Raw genomic sequence first — 21353 nt, 5'->3', positions numbered from 1 at the left:
TAACAAAGAAAAGCTGTAAAAATGTATGTTCCTGTGTGTGTGTATGTGTGTGTGTGTGTGTGTGTGTGTGTGTACTGTTCCAATCTTCTTTTTCTTGTTTCAGAATGGCGGCAAGGCAGAATGGCAAGAATCATTTTGCAGGATGAGGATGTTACTACTAAAATTGATAATGACTGGAAAAGACTGAACACATTAGCACATTATCAGGTATGCTTTCCATTCAGTTACATATGTTGCTCATTAGCTCCAGTCATTCATTTTGTTGCGTTAAATGTTAATGTTAAATAATGATGACACTGTGATGCTGAATGTAGCTGCAAAGACAAAGGATGTATCAGACAAATAAGCACTCCTTGAAATTACCTTATTGATTATCTGAAATTTTCTATTTGAAGAATGACTATGGAAAACACTTGCACAATGTATACAGTGTTTTCTAATAATAAATGAAATAAAATGCAGCATTTTAATTAGGTAGCAAAACACTAAAATAATAAGAGGATTAAAGAATAGACTTGTTATAGTGTTGATGTTTTTAATGTTTGCATTAAATATATTTCAGGTAACAGACGGGTCAGTCATTGCGCTGGTACCAAAACAGAACTCAGCCTACAACATCTCCAACTCTTCCACATTCACCAAATCGCTCAGCAGATATGGTAGGTTTTTTTTCTCTTTTTTGTAATCTCTGCTTCTCTTGTCCTTTGGTAGTTGGTGGTGGGAATAAGTTACCATAAAAGAATTTTATGAGTCATATCACTTATCTTAAATATGAGATTCTTTTTGATATTCCTGGTACTTGTCTGTAAATTATTTGTTTAATATTGAAAAGAGAAGAACAATGTTTTGTCCCACAAAGGCAGAAAAGAGCAGTTATGTGGAAAGAGTGTCTTGTAATGCCATTTCTCCACATCGAGAGTGAGTACATATCATTACTATGCAATTACAAATATTGAGTCCATAGAATAGCAGCCGAATGGCGAATGTCCATTATATGACTTCAGTAAAAGCTGTGCCAGGTCTCTTGAATAATGCTCCCAGCTCTCAAACGGTGGACAGTAACTTGCGTTATCGTTGTTGTCAGGCTCCTGTTGGCATAAAAACCACTGTGGTTAACGCATCTGTAGCTGCAGGTTTATATGGCAATGATATATTCGCGGTTCATCTTAAAACATCTTAAATTTAATTTTTGACATTCAAGGTCTTAAAATGTCTGTAATTGTAGGAGGAGAAGCACTAAATTTGCACTGCGGCCAAATGAATAAGCATGTCTATTTTTGTTACATTTTTATCATTTATTTTACAGCTATTTTATATCCCACAAAAACGACCATTTCCACAATGTCTGATAGGGATTGGGAATGTGATAGTGTTTTATAGGAGATCTACCATAGTGGATCTAACTTTTCTACCTGCTGTCGTTAATTTGGCTGATCTGTAGCTCCCTAAATATGTTTGCTGAAATGACTAGTATGTGGATCTACATGACTAAAAAATCACAAATGGGAGTCAAAGAAAAGAGATCAGAAAGGAAAATTGGATTAAAGGAACTGAGGAGTAAGAAGCATTGTGGTGAGGTGTGCAGTAATAATACCACTACTGATCAACTAACTGAAATCTGCCAGTAGCTGAGGGAAATAACCATTTGTAAGCTGTGCATGGGCTTCGGGTGACTTACAACTTTAAGAAACACTAAAACCTACTTAAAGAAACACTTGACCCTCTCTCCAGTCTGTGAATGAAAGAGGAGGTAACATTAGCATGTTCAGAGCATTACCCCTCTCATTGTTGGGGAGTTTGTGTGCATCAGGCCATCAGTAAGGCTAAGTTTAGAATTATATAGTTGTTTAACATCCATCTGGAGGTGGTTAAGATACACTCCCATTTCTTTTGATTCAGTTTGAAGCGTGGCAAGCCACAGTAAAACAATGATCTCTTTATGCTCTCACAGTGTAAGTGTGTATTTGTGGCTGTGGTTGGTGTAGTACAGTGGGTAAAACCTCTGCCTTCTGTAGGCTGGGGTTCAATCCCCCCGCCTGGGCAAGCACCCTGCATTATACCAGTAAGAGTCCTCGGGGCAAGACTCCTAACACTACCTTCGCCTGCCTGTGTAAAAATGATCAGATTGTAAGTTGCTCTGGATAAGAGCGTCTGCCAAATAATAATAATGCAGCATGACATGATGTACATTCCCAAGCCCTATACCAGAGAAGATACATGAAGCCTCCTTTGCCTATACCAGAGACCCTCCCCCAGAGGGAGAAAACTGTGCTCTTTTCCCGTAAATTTTATTTTATTGCACTTAAAACGGTAAAAGGCATGTTCACATTACACAACAGCTTGTAGTATCAGAGGCAGTAACCCCGAGACGTGTCTTTAATGGTGGCTCTAACTGCTGTTAAGTTTAGCTATAGTAGCAGTACAAATGCTCCTTTGCAGTGCAAGTATCTGCAGAACCAAACGGCTCTGGTTTGTAACCATCAGTATTTCAGTAAATTATGTTAACAGTTAGCAGTAATGATTTCTTCAAAATTAACTTGTAAAACAAATTTGAACTTTGTAAAGTGCTAATGTTAATGTTGCGGTGCTACGCTCATGACCTGTTTTGCTGCTGCCGAAGAGAACTGTTGAACACTTGGAAGAGCTTTACTGACGTCAAGGATAGATATATTTTGCTTATGACTTGCGTGGTTTGATTTAATTGGCCATTCCGGGCTTTACGCTTTTACCCAGTACGAAACAACGGAGGATTACCATCTTCACTTAAATTAGAGAATCTCTTTCTATACCTACAGTATTTGTTTGTATGTTAAATGGTAAAGTACACTTCGCTTTGTAGGTGGCGATAGTACAGTTTGTGTGGCTGTACACATGTGCCATACAGTTTTATTTTCGTTAATGAGAAGACAGTTATGTTAGGTCATATGCACTGAATATTTCTGTTATTCAAATACAATAAAACTTTAAAACTTTAAACCATTTTTATTCTAATTATAAAAATGACGGTGCATGCTGCAGTTTGGTTTGTTGACTTCTGCAGTAGTGGTATTATTTTTTCCTTTTAGAGGCATTAAAAAGGTCTTAAAAGTCATTCAATTTGTACTTAAAAATGCATTTTATCCACACATACAGCCTTTGCTTTACCTGGAGAAGGGTCTGGCTGCAGACATGCACTCTCAGCCTGACATGCTCCACCAGCCTATCAATGATGTCAGTGCATGCTCTGCCATGACTTTGTTTTTGTTCGTTTTATGAGGAAAAACAGCAAACCACATACTGTTGGGCAACAAGAGTTACACTGAACATATATTAACCTTGTCGTGCTGATAATAAGGTGGTTAAATATGGAAACTTTCAAAATAAAACCACTATGATAAGACATGAATGTCAGGTTTATTTTCAAAAAAAACAAACAGGCTGAAACTTATGAAAGCCATGCTGAAGACGATTTGAACCGCTAGGAATAAAACCGGAGGGTTTTGCCTCCTAACGGGAATTGGCTTGATGGTTGCCATTAGAGACCATTAGGAAACAATCAAATGTATCTGGAATCAGTCCCAGAACACTTGATTAAATGATCAGAATCCTTTACACTGTGATATCAACCCCTCAGGAAAACACAGAATACCATTAGTCACTACTAAAAACCACCAGGAACCAACAGACACTTTTAATGGGTTCTATGACTTTTTACAACAGGGAGGTATATTAAACTTAATTCTCTAGCTGTGTTATGGACGAAGTGGTGATATCGCTAAGCAGAAGCAACCAAATTTTAACGTGCCGTTCGGCTGCTTCTGCCATTGTGGCAGAGAGTGCATGTGCTTGTGACGTCACTGGGGCTGAGAGTGCATCTGTCTGAGAGCACATGTCTGTAGCCAGACTCTATTGTTGGCCTGAGGGACTGTCAGACAGATAAGAGCAGAATGATAAATAGGCATCTTCCCAGCTGTCCTAATGATGTTTCTTACATAGACAAACACAATACACATACAACCCATTTATAATTAAATGTGTTTTCACAATTGCTCAGGCAGAGAAGAGGTTTGACTCTGACTGCATTCAGGATATTAGTACTGTGTATGGGTTGTTATTACATTGAGCTGCACATTATGTGCTATTTGTGTTACATTATTAAAAAAGCAAGACATACAAGCATGAGGGAAACGAGACTGATGGGATTAACCCTGTTTACTCAGTCCAGAACACCAAGCTGTTCTCTGTTAGCATAGTTGTGCAGTTGTGAATAAACCTACTGTCCAAGGCAGTCTGCTTCTGCGTAACTCATGCGCATCTTTTATCTTTACTTGAATACTTCCTTGGATTGCTACAACATTCAAATTTTAATCCATATTTAGGTAGGTTTTGAAGAAGTTTGGCAGCATTTATGACACAGTCACACATTTTTGAGTTCAGCTTAGTACATTGCTGATATGATGTCCCTGAACTCATTGTCATGTTCATGAAACCAATTTCAGATGACGTAGTGCCTTGCCCAAGGGCACAACAGCAAACTCTAGATATCTAGGATGCTGTAGTACTGACAGCTTTACAGTTCACAGTTTAGTCACCATTAGGAATACCCAAGTCTGGAAACAAAAAACAGTGACTCTGAGGTTACCGGCATGCTCACCAGAAGCTTTGCATCTTATATTGTGGAACTGTGGTAAAGCGTACATTAGGTGTCGCATATTTTCTCACATGTGCTAAGAAAAGAAAAAGTGGTGCCAAACAGCAGGAACTGGAATAAATAAATAAAGGATTTAGAAAAATAACATAAACGAACTACCTCACCTAATCTTACTAAACCTCTTAAAAAGCAATGTCAAGGAAATTACTGATAAATGTAACAAAAACACACTCTGGTAGCTGGTTGTTTTGATGTTTTTTGGATAGTATATGACTGTACACAAGTAATGTTGGTTTGCCAGCAAAATCTCAGGAAAACGTCTCAAGATAGCATTAGGTTTAAGTCACGTGATGTGATGTCAGGGTTAACAAGGGGCATGGCCAGTCCATATAACTAAGGCAGAAATTATATTAAAATGCTATTATAATGTACCATAGCGCTGAAGCACTGATTTAACTCAAACAGAGCTAAAATGCTGGGGTGTAGCTATGTTTACAGCTTTTGCAGTTGCCTCACATAAAGCAGTCTCTGTGTCTTTGTACAACATGCCAGTGATTTCTGTAATGTTTATGTCTACTAAACTAGACCAGTATATGTAGTGTGTAGTGTATGATAGATTTCATTTATATTTAGCTAGCTAGAAGCCATTGAAACTATTTCATCATAAATATTACAGAAAGCACTGGCATGCTGTACAAAGACACAAAGACTGCTTCATGTGAGCTGCTACAGCAGCAGTAAACAGGGCTAGCTTTTTCAACACTAGCTCACCTAACTAATGTTTGGGTAGCGTCTTTCCATAAAAATGACCGGCCCATGATAATGACCAGTGGCCATTGGTCCAGAACCCCGAAGGAGCATGGAGAAGGGAGTCAGGGCTAAAAGGCTATTGGTGTTGCTCTTTAATGCAACCAGTAGAGAACTTAACACAACTTGTTATCAGAGAAGATTGAGGGAAGATGAAGATTCACTAACCATCAATATTTTGAATATGGCAACAGAGCAAGTAGTGCAATTTAGATTGAACAAACAGCTGTCATCTAACATAGTGCAGAGAATAAAATCCAAGAACTATCCTAGTTCTCTAATTTCCACACTAAACCAGATGAGATAGCAGAATCATTTGCAAAGTTTTACAAATTGCTATACAATAACTCAGATACTTGCACTGAGGATGCACAACTTAACGTATTCTGGACAGACATAAAACTGTCAGAATTAACAGCATCGATGGCCAAGGAATTAGATGAACCAATAGAGGAATGAGAAATTAAGCACATGATGTCCACTCTGGAAAAATAATAATTTGGATAAAAAATCTGGTCCAGGACCAGTTGGATTTATTAAGGAGGTTTACAAAACTTTTAAAGACGTTATCTCTTTTGTTTTTAAAAGCATATCATCATGCATTTGAGTTTAAAGTTACAGTCCCCTCCTGGAGAGAAGTGACCATAGTGGTAATACATAAAGAGGGAAAAGACCCTACTGAGTGGCAGTCCTATAGGCCAGTATCAGTATTAAATGGAGACTTGTGCATTCTAACAGCAATTTTGGCTTGACAGGCTAGTAAGATTATTACCCAAATTATTTATCCTCATCAGACCGGATTTATTACTGGAAGACATTATGGAGGGAAAATCAGAAGATTACTTAATATAGTGTCTGTGGGAAATCTTTGATCTTGCCACAGACAGAGATTCAGGAGACCGGGGTTTGCAGAAAATATGATTTTATTCAGAGTGCTCTGTACATCTGCTGTGCCAGTCTCACCCCAGTCTGAACAGAAGTTGAGACACACAGCTCTTATACCCGTGTCATTGACTCCCCTCAGGACTCTTGGTACCATCATAAACCTAAAGTCAGTGTTCTCGGAGTCTTAGATCCTATCGTGAAATGACAGAGTTGGCTTTCTGAGGGATTCAGATCCTATTGTAAATACCTTGGAGTTGTAAACTGAGTGTTCTGTCTGAAGCCCAGATCCTCCTTAGGGTGTTTCATACAGGACAATTTGCTGTAATTGTTCAAACCACAAGAACAGGACTCTTCAGCATTAACATGTTTACCAATGAATAACACTTAAATATAAAAGTACAGAAAACTAAGAAATAAACAATTCCCAGCATATTGCATCATTAAAAAAGGAAAAATAAGCAATAATTCAATCATTAGATACCCAGAAGGCCTTTGATCATGTATTTCAAACACTAAAACAGTTTAAACTTGGCACTAATTTCATAAACTGGCTACGAACACTTTGTTCAGATCCACAGGCTGCTGTTAAAGTTAATAAGTACAGATCAGAGAGATTTACATTAGAATGCGGATATAAACATTGCTGTTCTCTTTCTTGTTTGCCATTAGTATTGAACTGCTAGCACAGCCCATTAGAGATGATAACATAAAAGAATTTGAAATAAATAAAGAAGAGCATAATTTATCCCTTTCTGCAGATGACATGCTGCTATATTTGACAGAACCAACCACAACGATACCACACCTAAAGAACTCAACTCTCAATGTGGAGGAGTAGTGGCTCTACTTTGAGCTCCGCCTGGGAGACCGAGCTTTACACCCTATCACCCTATAGGGTGTAGAGTGTAGCCCGCCACCCTAGGAAGAGAGCTCATTTCCGGCGCTTGTATCCGTGATTTCATTTTTTTCAAGCTCCCTCTTCACCACAGTCCAGTACAGCGACCGCATTACTGCTGCTGCCTGTCCTAGCTGATCTCACCACCCCTTTTCCCATCAGTCATGAACAAGACCCCAACATACTTATTGTCTTCCATCTGGGGCAAGTCCTTTCCTCTCAGCTGGAGTGGGCATGCCATCCTTTTCTCTGGGCTAGGACCATTGACTCAGACTTGGAGGTGCTGATCCACATACCAACTGCTTCACACTCAAAAGGACAACATCTTCTGCAAACAGCAGAGACACCAACTTCTGGCCTACACACATAATGCCATAACTTCTGACCTTGACTACGCCTTGACACCATGTACTCCATGAGTACAGAGACTGAATGGCCTGGAGTAGTGGCCCTGGTACCCCATACTCCTGAAGGACCTCCCACAGGATATCTTGGGGAACACGATCGGAAGCCTTATCCAAGTCCGCAAAACACATGTACACTGGGTTGGCAAACTCCCATGCCCCCTCAACAATCTGTGTGAGGGTGAAAAGCTGGACCAATGTTCCATTGCCAAGATGAAATCTGCATTGTTCCTCTTCAGTGTGAGGTCCGACTATTGGTCCAGCAAAACACTTATTCCAATGTGGATATTATTCAGAATACAAAGTCAGTATGGGAAAAACAGAAGCTATGGATATTAACGGCAGAATACTACAAAGTATAAAACTGCAGAGTGGGTTTAAATGGTCGAAAGAAGGTATATACATTCCCAAATCTGCACAAAACCTTTATGATGCCAATTATAAGAAAATAATTTAGTGTATTAGTAAAGATTTGTACTGATGGTCCACACTCCCTCTGTCTCTGCTAGGCTGTACTGAAAGCATACATATGAATGTTTGTCTCACTGCTAACAAGCATTGGATATATGAAGACCTTTATGCCTACCAACTTAGATAGAGTTTTACCCAATTTTCTCCCCAATTTGGTCGTCTCCAATTCCACCCGCTAGTTAGGACTCCCCCAATCACACAGGGTGAAGGCTAACACAGGCTTCCTCCGAGACCTGTGAAGCCAACCACCGCTTCTTTTCGAACGCAACATCATTGGACAGCCGAACGCGCTGGGAGGAAAGCGCCAACCGCCAGATCTGTTACGTCAGCTAACTGTGATCTCTCGGACTCCCGGCTACGGATGGCTGTAGCATCACCAGGGATCGAACTCGCGATCTCCTGAGGGCAGGGCCAACGCTTAGACGGTTGCACCACTCGGGAGCCCCCTCAGATAGAGGTTTAAAAATGGTCAGAATGTGGTTTCACTAAATTTTGCCAGTAACTAAACAAGGGCAGTCTTAAGACATTTGAATAGTTAAAAATGAATGTAGTCTCCCCAGTGTAGACTTTTTTCAGATATTTGCAATTAAGACATTTTCTGACACATAAAAAACAGAAAAAACTAATGAAACCTACTGCAGTAGAAAATTCTCATTGAATTACAAATAGGGAATGGAGAGAGGGGAATGATTTGTAAACAAAATATTTTTTGTCTATAAACCTAGATTGCTCCTTAACGATAAAGGAGAGATGGAAATCTGAAATAAATATGGATATAACACAGAATACCTGGAAGGAAATGTGAGCAGAAGTGAATCTAGTGACAAATTCAAACTCAAATTGAAAATAGAAAAATCATCAAATATTTCCAAATGGCAGATTAAATTACAGGTCTTACACGTACAGTAAGGGAATTTGTGTGTGTGTATATATATATATATATATATATATATATATATATATATATATATATATATTTATATATATATATATATATACAACCTGTTCCAAAAAAGTTGGGACGGTGGAAACAAAAGGCTGGTAAAGTTGTGTTTAAGCAAAAGAACATGAGAGAGAGTGTGTTCATGCGAAATAACATCACAGCCGTATATCATCACAGCCATGATGTTATTCGCGATAACACACGACCTTGAGTGTTCTATTGCTTTTATACAACAGTTAAATAAATAAAGTAAGAAATAAATAAATTGGGCCGTGAATGTGGCATTTAATGTTTTAATGTTAGCCATTCCTTCCACCAAATTATAGTTCCTTAACAAGCAGCTTGTTGTTAGTTCTCATCTCCTTACACTAAATTCCGAAACTGTCATTACCACTTAGCAAGCTTTTCAGTCGGCAGCTGTGACAAAAGAACACCCTGGAATTAGCCAGAAATGAACCGAATACCATTTGCCAAACGTGTAGTCTCATCTTCAGAGTCTGACCAAATCAGCTGTAGGTCAAATGTAATCTTAAAAGTATCCATTTTCTGTTTGTGCACACAGTAAGTAAAAAGTAAAAGTAAAAAGTAAAAAGTCGTTGCTTAGCAACGGTGTCTCAGCGGAGTGATACAGTGTTTTTGAAATAAACGTGATGTTATGGCGAAATAACAGCACGATTAGAACGTTTCTCAACCAATCAGCTTGCGTGGCCGGAACGAACCTCTATAAAAACATCTGGTGGTTGATTGGCAACAAGTCAGTAACATAATATATAAAAAACTATCCCAGAGAGGCTGTCTTTCAGAAGAAAAGATGAGGAGGGGTTCACCACTCTGTGAAAGACTGCACGAATAGTGCAACAGTTCAAGAATAATGTTTCTTTTCTTTTGCTTTTTGTCATCTATGGTACATAATAACATTAAAAGATTCAGAGAATCTGGAGAAATCTCCGTATGCAAGGGACAAGGCCAAAAACCAGTATTTGCTAGCAATGATCTTTGGGCCCTCAGGCGGCACTGCATTAAAAACAGACATGATTCTGTAGTGGAAAACCAGTGGAAAACCACTGTCTGTGAGAACAGTTCACCGCTGCATCCACAAATGCAAGTTATAACTCTAAAACGCAAAGAAGAAACTGTACATAAACAGGATCCAGAAATTCTGTCACCTTCTCTGGGCCTGAGCTCATTTAAAATGGACTGAGGTGAAGTGGAAAAGTGTCCTGTGGTCCAACGAATTAACATTTGAAATTATTTTTGGAAATCATGGATGCTTTGTCCTCCGGGCTAAAGACCACTCAGCTTGTTATCAGTGCGCAGTTCAAAAGCCAGTGTTCATGATGGTATAGGGGAGCATTAGTGCACATGGCATGCGTGACGTGCACATCTGTGAAGGCACCATTAATGCTAAACGATATATACAGGTTTTGGCAACATATGCTGCCATCAAGACAACATCTTTTTCAGGGAAGGACTTGCTTATTTCAGCAAGACGATGCCAAACCACATTCTGCATGTATTAAAACAGCATTGCTCCATATTAAAAGAGTCTGGGTGCTAAACTGACCTGCCTGCAGTCCAGACCTGTCACCCACTGCCGCATTATGAAGCGAAAAATACGACAAAAGAGATCCAGAACTGTTGAGAAGCTGAAATCCTATATCAAACAACAATGGGAAAACCTTTCACTTTCAAAACTACAGCAATTGGTCTCCTCAGTTCCCAAATGCTTACAGAGTTTTGTTAAAAGAAGAGGTGATGAAACATAGTGGTAAACATGCCCCTATCCCGACTTTTTTGGAATGTGTTGTCGGCATTAAATTCAAAATGGGCATATATTTTTCAAAAAAAAAAACAATAATATGTCTCAGTTTCAACATTTGATATGTTGTCTGTAGTATTTTATGTTTGGTTCACATGATTTGCATCTCATTGCATTCCATTTTTATTTACATTCTGTACAGCGTCCCAACTTTTTTGGAAATGGGGTTGTGTGTATGTGTGTATATGTGTGTGTGTGTGTGTGTGTGAGAGAGAGATATATTTCTTTTCATGCTTGTTTACATCTCTTTATAACATACCCCTTACTGGCTAATGGCTAATGTAATATTAGATTTTATAAAAATTAAGTTCAAGAAAGAAATCACTTTGATTTGTTTATACCTGTAACTGAGGAATGTGCCTTTCTGTGTTATCAGAGAGTATGCTGAGGACAGCCAGTAGTCCTGACAGTCTTCGCTCCAGGACACCCATGATCACGCCTGACCTAGAAAGTGGCACAAAACTCTGGCACCTAGTCAAGAATCATGACCACTCAGACCAGAGAGAGGGTGATCGTGGAAGCAAGATGGTTTCAGAGATCTACCTGACACGACTATTAGCTACTAAGGTAAAATGGCAGACATCTGTGTTGTCCATCCTTAATAGGTACTTCTTTCAAGTCTTCAGTTTTCTGCCATTTTGTTTCATTCTGTCTTTCTCTTTTTCTTTTTCTCTTTTTTCTCTATCCCTGTTTCTTTCTGTTTCTCTTTCTGCCTCTCTTTCTCCATTTGTCTGTCATGCTCACTCTCTCTTCACTGTTTTCTTAAAATGTTATGAAAGTAAATTAGTACTGACAGATAACACAAGAGGTGTGAAACAGGAAATGCTTGGTTCAGTGCATTTGACCATCTGACACAGCATATTTTCTTAGGGCACATTGCAGAAGTTTGTAGATGACCTGTTTGAGACGATATTCAGCACAGCACACCGTGGCAGTGCCCTTCCCCTTGCCATCAAATATATGTTTGATTTCCTGGATGAGCAGGCAGACAAACACCAGATCACAGATGCGGATGTGCGGCACACCTGGAAGAGTAACTGGTGAGCACTTTCAGTAATAGACACTGTCACCATGCCACTTCACAGAAATTCCAGTCCAGACCCTTAAAAAGCAGGCTAAGGGCAACAGTGAAACAATAAAAATATTCCTAAGATGACATTAGAAGACAACTTGAGAGGTGCCAAGCCTCAAAAGGGGACTTATTCACCTCTGATTCTGTAGATAGTATAATTATGATAATTAAGATTACTGCTGTACAGAACGTTTCCCTTGCATGTTTCATATTTTAAGTTTCTCACCATGTCTTTTCAAATTCACCAGGTAACTGACATTACTGCTCAACATGAAACTACACAAACCTTTAACCTGCTCTTCTTCTCCCTCCTTTCAGTTTGCCTTTGAGATTTTGGGTGAATGTGATCAAGAATCCTCAGTTTGTGTTTGATATCCATAAGAACAGCATTACGGATGCCTGCTTGTCTGTGGTGGCTCAGACTTTCATGGACTCGTGTTCTACTTCAGAACATAAGCTGGGAAAAGATTCACCATCTAACAAGCTGCTCTATGCTAAAGACATCCCCAACTATAAGAACTGGGTAGAAAGGTATGTAAGCCAGTAAGGGTAAAGTACTTGGTTGTAAGTAGGTGTTTCTGTTTTTGGAGATAGAAATTCCTCCTTTGCTAAGGCATGCACACGTACTATATATATATATATATATATATATATATATATATATATATATATATATATATATAAATAAATAAAAACAATTGTGTTTGGGGCTTCAATGTAGGGGGAAAAATCTTGGAGACTCTTGATTATATGATAACATAATTAATTAATAAAATATTTATGTATGTATGTATGTATGTATGTATCTATCTATCTATTTATGTATGTATGTATGTAGGTATTACTCCGATATATCCCGTATGCCTGCTATTAGTGATCAGGACATGAGTGCGTATTTGGCAGAGCAGTCCAGACTTCACCTGAACCAGTTCAACAGTATGAGTGCCCTCCACGAGATATACTCCTATATCATCAAATACAAAGATGAGGTGAGCTGTGGAGATATAAGCATTGATTGATTAATTATGCGCTAAGTGTTCTGTATAAGTATGCCAAATAGTGAGTGCGTTTACATGCACTTAATTATCTGATAGCTGCAGAATATCAGATTTTGTCAGTAATTTGTTCAACATGTTTACATGGACTTGGGTAAACAGATAATGGAAAAACTCCAGGTCTGCATGAGAGCCCATAAATGCCCGTAAGCCAGATCAGGCCCGCGACACAATTCTATCTGGCCCGCAAAAGTTCTACCCCAACAACAGTCTATAGAACTTACACCTCAGTTCTATACAGTTCCACACCAGTCATATCACCAAACACACTAGCTGCATTTCAGCTACAGTTCAACCAATATAAACACTTAACCTCAGCTCAGCAGCTCAGAAATTGAGCCCAAGTCTTAATGAACAAGCAGCAAAGAAAGGATGCCAGATGTCTTGTTCAAGCAGATAGGTAGGTTTAAAATACTGAGCTCCTGGGGACATTTAAATTTAGAATATTTCAAGGATTCATGTAATATTTCAAGGTCTACTGCAAGTGCCTGTATTTTACTGCTGATGTTTTTTGCATATTTTGAATAGATAGTGGCCAGTTTGGGTTAAAGCACAACATTAGTCAAAAATGAAATAAAGACTTTTTTTCTCTGGCCCATGGAATTTTTGAGATTTTTTAATATGGTCCCTTCAGTGGTTGGGTTTGACACCCCTGATCTAAAAGATGAAGAATATTCAAATTCTTTAAATCGCCAAGCATATAGTTGGTGACCGCATTGCTCTGTCGGGACCCAGAGCTATCTCTACAACTCAGGGCCTGGACCAGGGGTGTAAAAAGTACTGAAAATCCCTACTTAAGTACAAGTGCTGTTACTGTAGTGATAATTTACTCAAGTACAAGTAAAAGTATTAGTAAATATAATGCATTTCCTCATGCATTTCATGGTTATATAAGACTTCCTAGTTTATCTGTTTCCAATAAAGTATTTTAGGATCCTTGATCACTGTTATTGTTTAATTAAGTTCATTTAAGAGAAAAAAATTGGTCAAAACTATAAGTAGATTAATTAATAATGTAATTTTAGTGAGAGTCCTGCTGCCCATCAGCTCCTTGGACTCTAGTTTGCGTTAATAGGTGTGAACCTCTACAGACAGTCTACACATTCACAGCCTTCAAACTGCATATTTTCTATATGATATCTGTTCAGAACATTTCTGCCGTTAAAATCAGCAGCAACGTCAGCAATTTACACAGCTTTGATTTTTTACTGTAATATGTTTCACTAGTAATCAAGCTGATTACTTCACACAGAATGAGACATTATGAGACATTACTTCAGCCTCTCACAGTTAAAGACAAACACCAAGGCAGAGAGGGGGCGGGGGAGAGAGAGAGAAAGAGTGAGACAGAGAGAGAGGGCGGGGAGGTGGGGAGGGAGGTGGAGAGAGAATGAAAGAGAGAGAGGAAGAAGAGTTAGGCAGAGTTCTGAGATGAACTGACTAGTTCTGTAAGGTGAGATTTAGAGGTGAGATTGAAAGGGAGTATTTTTGCATTGCCTCTGCATTTTTAAGTCAATGAATGTCTAGACGCAATAACCATATTTTTTTCTGCAGTCAGACCTAACAATGATCTGAATATTACGGCTGAACACTGTTCAAATTCTGTTGAGTAATGCCCTGACGTCTCTTTATTGAATTTCTAGAAATCTGATAATGGCCTTTATCCAGTCTAAGAAGTTGAAGTATGCTGTTTACATGACCACATAAATAATCAGATAAATGCCAAAATCCAATTATGATCGGATAACTAAGCGTATGTAAACGCACTCTGTGAAGAATTTATTACATTTGTATACTGCTGTCTAGCTTCCCTGACTCATTCTGACTGGCCTGTGCAAGTGAGACACTGCTGTGTGTGTGTGTGTGTGTGTGTGTGTGTGTGTGTGTGTGTGTGTGTGTTTGTGTGTATGCAGTAGCACTCTTTACTATAATCTTACTGCTGCAATTAGGCAGCTACTTGTATTCTTCATTATGCTTCATTATCCAGATGCGCACATGGACACATGCATACCCTCAGTGAACCCATTTTAAACAGGGGAATAAACACTCCATTTTTCAGCTCCACAGCTGTTATTAGGTTACATAGTTTGCTCTCTTTTTTGGTTCCTTATTATGATCATCTTGAAAGGCATGGAACCAAATGCTACTTGGTCTGACTACACAAACAGAAGCATTTACACACAGGAACAAGTGTGTAAATGGCATTTGTTATGAGCAGTTATGTGAATGGCTGGCCAACCTATTTTTCTGTATCCTAGCCTTGTATGAGCACCTCACACCCATACAGACTTTTGAAGTCGGCTGTAAAATCCACTCCCCTTTATTCTGTTTTTGCAGATCCTCTCTGCACTGCAAAAGGATGAACAGACTCGGAGGCAGAGGCTGCGCAGCAAGCTGGAGCAGGTCATTGACACTATGGCCCTGTCCAGCTGAGGACTCACTCTTTTTCATTGCTCTTTAGGCCAGTCTGAGCTACCCTAACATCCAGACACAAAGCTAATTGACTGAAAGACAGAAACAGTACACTGGAGACCCCTCCCCATTACCATAACACCAGGAGGGTGGGCATCCTCTCATATCAGTCCCCCATACACAAAACACACCAAAATGTCTCTCCTAAAGGACGTTTTTAACTTTTTTGTTTATTATTATTATTATTATTATTATTTTAAAGTGTGTTGAAGGACATTTGTACACATTCTTAAGTGAATATTTTAGATCCTGCAAAAAAAAGTTTGGACAATGAAGTAAAGGACCTCCATCACCTCTCTTTTGAGATTGGGTAATGCCAGAGGAGTTTACAGAATGTCATTTAGTTTTAGCGTTTGATTTTATTTTATGAACTTTGTTTTTTGCTCCTTTAGGTTGTTTGACTGTCTATTTGCTCCAGTTTCCTGCCACTTGTGTTACTGCTGAATTTGCACAATTTCCAGGAACCACAGCATAACAAAAATGATAAATATGTATAGATATATAAATACAACTTTTTTTTAATGAAAAATGAGTAAAATATGATAATTTTTTCAGTTTTAACATAGAAAAGAGTTCAACAAAATATGAATTTTAATATGTGAAACAAAAACTGAACTATGAAAAGAAAAATTTAAAAACTTGTCTTGTGCCATGTTTTATTTGAATGTTGTTTAGTGCAAAAACATTTTCTTGAGATAAAATGTGCTATGATATAATGTTGACTTGCCCAGTGACTGAGGTATTGAGATTGGAGAATGAAGAAAAATCAGTTCTTTTTTTAACCTTTATTGCTATTGTGGTATTGCAAAAGCCACCATAAAGGGTGTTTTTTGACCTTTAGTGACTCTGGTGCAGAAATGCTTGTGAAAGAGCTTCCTGACAGATAATTAGCAATCTTAAGATTTTTTTATTATTTTACATTTTTACACACCACAGAAAAGGCCTAAACATTACTCTGTACACTCGTGTATATTGCACAAAGAATACAGACCCCATGAAGGAAAATGTAACAGTTTCACTGTAAGGTGCAGCAGGATACCAGCCATAGTAGTGTGTGTTTATGCCTTGTTGTGTGATGCTGACTCACACTTTGAGAAGATCCCAAATCATTTAGAAAAATGTGAAGTCACAATTTCAAATTTTCTTTTTGTTACCTGCTAAAGCAGTCCCTTTAATTATGCCTATCATTTTTGGGTGACAAAAGCAAAAGTAGAACACTCTGTGAATTTGGCTTCTTTGTAGCAAATAGGCTTGCAAATTGTGCCAATACTAGAAGGAGATTTGAATTTAACAGGCATTGCTACAATGCAATAAGTTATCATGACAGTAATCTCATTTAGGTCTTATAAAATCTGTGATTTTGCAATTTTCACAAGCTAATTTAATCCTTTTTTTTACATTGAGGTGAACAAAAATGAGCTTTGATTCAGCAGAGGAGGTGCACGTAATTGTAGTAGGCCTGAACTATACTTTTTTACATTTGTATTCTTCCTGTACTCTTTCTTTTTTCAAATTGATCTTCCTCTCAAGGTCAGTGTCATTTAGGAAAGACTGTGGAATATTTAAGTAGGTAAACATGCAGTATTTTATTATTTTTTTTGCAAGCAGTCTTGCAAGGAATGTAAAGAAATTAGAAAATAAAAACTCTTTTAGGTATCTCAAACTAATGAAATCGTTTTTTTCCTTATTTTTTTTCTCCCTTTACTCCAAAAAGGCTGATACCTGTGTGAATGTCTGTTGAAGGTTGATTCTCTTTCATGTGTTCCACAGTATTTTTAAAGACAGGCATGTTCAAACAACAGCAAGCACCTTCCTCCTTACCATTCCTTCTGAGATTAAAGCAGATGCAAAGACTGAAAAAGTCACAGAAACCCTCTTGAAAAATGTAGGTCATAAACCCAAAATAGCAAAAGAAAGTTTTTAACCCAAGGCAACTGTACATTATAAAGTATCTCACTTTATTGTTCAATTTTATTTTATTTTTGGGGGATTCTGATATTCTTAACATTGTCAAAATTGCTGTCACAGTCTATTCTGTCCAACTTAGGAGCAGGTCTCCAAACCGATAAAACCATGCAGTGTGTCGTCTGTAAAAATGACACTCTCTTCAGAAATGTGAGAAATGTGATTTTAGCTATGAGAATACATTTCCAGACTCACTGTAGACATTTTTTATGATTTTATTGCACAAATGACAAATATATAAAGTGTCTGATTTAATCTTTTTGCCAGTGAAATGTTGTTTCATTTTTCATCACATTTATCAAACCATGACTTATTTTTTTAATCTTTATTTATCCAGAAAAATCCAATTTTTTAGGTACACATAGAGTTAATAATAATAGTTAATAATGAAGAACTAACATTTGTAATAATTCTATACTCAGCCCAAGTTTTTTTTTTTGCTTTTTTTTTGACATGCATTTTATTTAATCTTCAACAGGGTATCTTAAAGAATGTGTCTCTTCTTACTCTCATAATAATATATTAATAATAAAAATCATGAAATACAGATACAATTTGTCATTTTGCTCCTCATATGTTATTGTACAAAAATCAGAGACCACTCGTAATTTATTTAATTTCTGGCCTTCCAGAGATTCACTTTGTCTTCAGGGATATTTTTCTACACCCCCAAAGTTCAGTTTTAGAAATTGGTTGCATTTTCTGCTTCTCATGATAAAAGTAATCTCAAAATCAGTTCATTGTTCTGAGAACATAAGCAGCTTCTTGTTTGATTTGCAAACTTTTGTTTAGTAATGACTTCTTGACAGATACAACTCCTCTCAGATCCATAATGTTGAGTTGTCTTCTTTCTCGCAGTGGAAGGATGTACAGAAACACTTGTGGATTTTTTTCAGACCTGAATCAAGACTAGTGCTTGATTTTCCTCTCAAAGATGAAAGTTCAGCTACCGATACCGATAGTCTAAGTTTTGGTGGTCTACCAGGTCTTGCACGATTGTTGCGAGTTTTGCTGTATAAAAGTGTTTTAAAACCCTTTTTTTTAACTTCTTTTCCTTTGACTTCCCCCTTTCTTGTGCACATGGATTATATTATTTCCAAACTCCCCAGAAATATCTCCTGAAAAAAAAGGAATACTTTCGCTTGGAAATTAAATGAATGGTGGTCTCTAATTTATGCACAGTACTGTATGGTAACAATTTATTTTTCTCTCTGGTTTTCCTGATGGAAGAATCTTGACATGCTCAGCTTTATGCCATTAGCAAGGCTTTGATGACATCGATTGTGAAGCAGCTGGTTGCATTGTAATGTCTCAGGACAAACTAATTTGCTTTGATGATGTTTTTGCTACCTTTTTCATATTTTTTAATTTTTATAGGGGGGTTGTTTTACAAGTTATGGTAACACTTAGAGGAGCTGAAAGATTTCAAAAGAGCTGAAAGATTTCAGTGTTGAAAGTATTGAAGTATTTGTTTGCTTAGAATTGCTTTATATTCTTGTTTTGAAAAAAACAAAAAAACAAATTAAAGGACCCTACTCTTTGTTGTAGAATGGTGGTTTATTTGAGATAGTATAGCTGTATAAGTAAATGAAAGGGTATGGTAAATCAGAAACTATTCAAACTATACAGATCAGCTTTGCACAGAGTGCTTGCCAGCTTCTAACTATAAAACTGCGATATATTTAGTGTGCCCACCCTTTGCCTTTACTACAGCTTCTGTTTTTTTTTTTTCTATCCAGATTGAAATGCTGTCATTTAAAAAAAATTACTTCACTCACACATTGGAATGTGTGAGCATGTGGATTTCAAAGAAGACATAAATTAATACTTTATGAATTCTGGTACCTTTTTAAGTGTTTCAGACTTGAATCAACTGAGAGTGGTTGGCTGTCAAATGCTCATTCTGTAAATACTGTGCTCTTTCCTATTTTGCAGATTTATTATGTGTAAATAAACACGTGCATCAAGGAGATATTAAACATTTTTTTCTAAACGTTGTCTTTTTTGGCCAGTTGTTTTCGTGCTTAGATACTTACTTTGTGTAATATGTATTGTAATTACACCACGTGCTTGGACCCCTATTATTTTTATTAGGATTTTACTTAGGATTTACATTCGGTTAATTCTTGGGATTTTTAAGGGTCCTATTGTAACCCTATTGTAATTGTTAAATTTTTTTACGAGTCCAAGAATGAAGTGCAGAAAGCCTATTCTGATTATTAGGATTTTTAGGGGTCCAAGCACGAAGGGTTGGAATCCTATTGTAATTGTTAGGATTTTTCTTCTTCCAAGTTGTACAGACATGAAACTTGGTCAATAGGTAGTTGTCCCTCCCACACACAAGCTCAGCCTGATCGACTTGGTGGTGGCACTATAGTGAATGTCATAGAGTCACAGTTCTTTTTTCTGCTAATTTTCAGCCACTCATCTGTGGCTTTCACCATTGCCACAAGATATCCGGCATATTACACTGCTTTTATATGCTCAGATACCTTCCAAAAATTTTGATTTGACAGACCACCAATTATCATGTTTCTATAATCCAGTTTTAATTTGACCACCTGTCAGATTAAAACTGTAAAGCTGCATTATACAAACATAAAGATAGCAGGTGAAAGTCCTTAGAAAACAAGACCTCAGTGGTTCTCAAACCCGAGACGGTACACATTTTTGCAATCTTTATGTGTTGGGTTGGAGCAAAAATCAGGGCTGTCTGGTGGTCCCTTAGGACCAGTTTAAAAACCACTGCTCTAAGTTATGGGGCGATTATTATACTTACTATTATTATATTATATTTTATATTTAAATTGACTCCATTTCTCACCCCACATATCCTGATTCAGCACTACAGGTATTGTGATGTATCTTTGTGGCACTCATTTCTCCTTACATCACATTTTAGTCCTCTTGCACTTTATTTTACGTGTTTCTTTATAGTAAAAAGTGTTGTGTCATTTATCTCACCATTGTGCTTCCTTTTGTTTTCAGAATTTCTGTATTTTATTTTTTAATTTTGACTTTCTTTCATCTGCTACTTTATGAATGGTCACAAAAAGTGCTTTCAATTCAGGTTTTTAAGCAATTTTTTTCAGATGTTAAAGAGTATACTATACCAGGTCTTACATAGACTGCGTTGCTCCTTAACCTGGTTTATTAGAAGAATATGGTAATTGAGGCTGGGTAAAACCACCAAGTGTCTACACGTGTCTTCTGAATTTTTACATGTAATGCTAATAATAAAATAGTTTGTTTTGCAACACTCTGCATGTACCTTTCCACTATAAAGGGTTTATAAGACATCCATTTTTGCTCAAAACATTCTATAACCTATCATAAAACAATGTCTCAGACATCAGGCTTTTGTAGCCATTACATGTAATAACTTTCTGGGAAATGGCTTTTAAAGGTATTAAACTCTTCAGATGTTCCTATCCTGTGAACAATTATGACTCTAGAATGGAGCATTTCACATCAAACCACTCTGAATGCCTTTGTTTTTATATTTTAATCATTTAATTATGCAGACTTTTTCACTAGCTTCATCTCTTTAGCCATGAAAAATCAAAGTTCAGGATTTGTGTTCTAAGGCACTGGTTTGGAGCCCATTAACAAAGAACAAAATGTTAGAAATTGTAAATAATAATGGCATGAAAGCCCTGATGCCAAAAGCAAAGGTCCAGAAGCATGAGCCAGCCATTTGGACTCAAAAGAATGAAATTTGAAATAGGAGCTCTGAGGCCAGGTCCCACCATCATTGCAAAAACACAAAATCCTTTAGATTAAGGTCAACTATGAATAGAAATTGCAAAGATCGAAAGGGTCACAAGAATTTGTGTCAACAGCTCTGAAACCCAAGCAAGGATCTACTAACAATGACTCAGCCATTTAGACTGTAAAGAATGAAATGTGAAATGGGAGCTCTGAGGTCTAGGCCC

The 21353-nt window shown here is 37.5% G+C and overlaps 1 protein-coding gene across 1 annotated transcript in view; it reads left to right on the top strand.

Annotated features, from left to right (window-relative positions):
* Positions 1–15703, top strand: part of plxna1a (plexin A1a) — a 326999-nt gene extending 311296 nt beyond the window's left edge. Inside the window, 7 exon segments of the mRNA XM_036590727.1 lie at positions 104–207; positions 563–659; positions 11231–11421; positions 11725–11894; positions 12245–12457; positions 12765–12915; positions 15319–15703. Of these exon segments, the coding sequence (XP_036446620.1) occupies positions 104–207; positions 563–659; positions 11231–11421; positions 11725–11894; positions 12245–12457; positions 12765–12915; positions 15319–15414 (1022 nt within the window). The 3' untranslated portion in view covers positions 15415–15703.
* Positions 15704–21353: the final 5650 nt, after the last annotated feature.

This window comes from Colossoma macropomum, unplaced genomic scaffold (assembly GCF_904425465.1).
Source record: "Colossoma macropomum unplaced genomic scaffold, Colossoma_macropomum, whole genome shotgun sequence".
Lineage (NCBI taxonomy): Eukaryota > Metazoa > Chordata > Actinopteri > Characiformes > Serrasalmidae > Colossoma > Colossoma macropomum.
The sequence above is the reverse complement of the archived record's forward strand: the minus strand, read 5'-3'. Positions and strand labels throughout refer to the sequence as shown.